Genomic DNA, 1,688 nt, shown 5'->3' on the forward strand with positions numbered 1-1,688 from the left:
CCGATAGCCGACACTGAAACAAATTTTGTTGTGATTCATGTGATAAAACAACTTCAGAAATATAGATATTAGATTTAGAATTAGGGTTAATTGCTGATAGACCGCATGTACTCTTTGCCAGATTGCAGGTAGACCCCTGTACTTCTATTGGTGTGAATCCCCTGTACCTATTTGCCCAACGCAGACAGACCTCCTGAGTGAATTTTTCTTCCTTCCTTTTTACACTTAAAGAGTAAAAAAAGTTCACTATCTTTTTTGGCGCGTGGATTTTTTTATTTTTTTTTTTTGGGGGGGGGGGCGGTGGTGGGGGCGAGCGGTCGCGGCTGGTGGGTTGGTGGGTAGGGGGTGTTGAGTATCGGGGCGCGGGTGGAGTGCTTCTATTCCAAACTTGGGCTCTAGTACAGTGGGTCTATCCGCAATTAATCCTTAGAATTATAAAGGGATGGATGAGTACCTTCAGTAGATTTGAAAGGCCATCAGCAATAATCAAGGCCGGCTCTTCCCAATCCGCCACAAGATGAACTGCTCTAGCTGTTACTTCCAAAAGCTGCATGTACAAGTACAAAGAAACAAGTTCAGTATAGAATCACCAAGGTACTGCAGTTGGCAAAAAAATGATCTCATATGCAGAAGGATGCTATAACATGGTCAATGGTCACAACCCACAACTGGGGTTTCAATTTGGTATATGGTGCTCAGCCTCTCACACCTTGCTCAGATGGCAAAAGGGTTAAGAAAAAAAGTGAGAAGTCCTGAGTTCATTTCTTAATTACGTCCTTTGTCAGAACAGTAACAGTAGCAGCAGCAAAACGTCAAAAATAATTCTGTGACATAATAATAACTATTTTTATTCTAAAAACTGTTTGCCGGTGCACCCCTGCATATTGGGGTGCAGCTACTTATCACACTTGTTCTACTTTATTAACACATACGCCCCTTGCCCCCAAAACAGGGTTCTTTCCTGTTAGTTTTTTATTCACGTGAGAACCTCATGGGGATGTCCTTAGTAAATGTCTAATTTTGACCGTTACATGATTCCCTCAAGAGTTTTAAAAAACTAATCGAAAAAATACGCCATCATAGAGCCCAAGGAAGTTTGTGCTAATAAAATAAAACAAAAATCATAAGTAGCTATATTCTCAAAGTTACAGGGATGCATCAATACATAAACCTAATTAAAAGTCAGGCACTCAAGAACAGGGTGGGCATTTGTGTATGTAGTTTCTTTTTCTTTTAGTTTTGGTGCAGTGGTTGGTGGCGGTGGTGGTGGTGGGGTGAGCGGGTGTGTGTGCGCGCGTATGTGGAACAGGGTCCTTTTCCTTTTAGTTTTAAACTCACGTGAGAACCTCATGGGAATGTCCTTGTTAAATGTCTAATTTTGACCATTACATGATTCCCTCGATAGCTGAAAAAACTAACCAAAAAAATACACCATCATAGGGTCCAAGGGAGTTTGTGCTAATAAAATAAAACCAAAATGATAAGTAGCTATATTCTCAAAGTTACAGGGATGCATCAATATGTTAACCTTATTAAAAGTCAGGGGCTAAAGGACGGTGGGCATTTATGTATGTATTTTCTTTTTCTTTACTTTTGGTAAGGGATAGAAGGAGGGTGTTGTTGGCTTTTTTTTGTTGGGTGGGTGGTTTTTTTTTTGTGGGGTGGGGTGGGGCGGGGGGGGGGGGGGG

At 41.4% G+C, this 1,688-nt stretch overlaps 1 protein-coding gene across 1 annotated transcript in view; it reads right to left on the reverse strand.

Annotated features, from left to right (window-relative positions):
- LOC109827399 (protein GIGANTEA-like) overlaps positions 1-1,688 on the reverse strand; it is a 17,276-nt gene that overhangs the window by 585 nt on the left and 15,003 nt on the right. The window contains 3 exon segments of the mRNA XM_020394416.1: position 1; positions 3-13; positions 455-547. The exon segment at position 1 is cut by the window's left edge and continues 585 nt beyond it. Coding sequence (XP_020250005.1) covers position 1; positions 3-13; positions 455-547 — 105 coding nt within the window.

Source organism: Asparagus officinalis, chromosome 1, assembly GCF_001876935.1.
Source record: "Asparagus officinalis chromosome 1, Aspof.V1, whole genome shotgun sequence".
In the NCBI taxonomy this organism is placed as follows: domain Eukaryota; kingdom Viridiplantae; phylum Streptophyta; class Magnoliopsida; order Asparagales; family Asparagaceae; genus Asparagus; species Asparagus officinalis.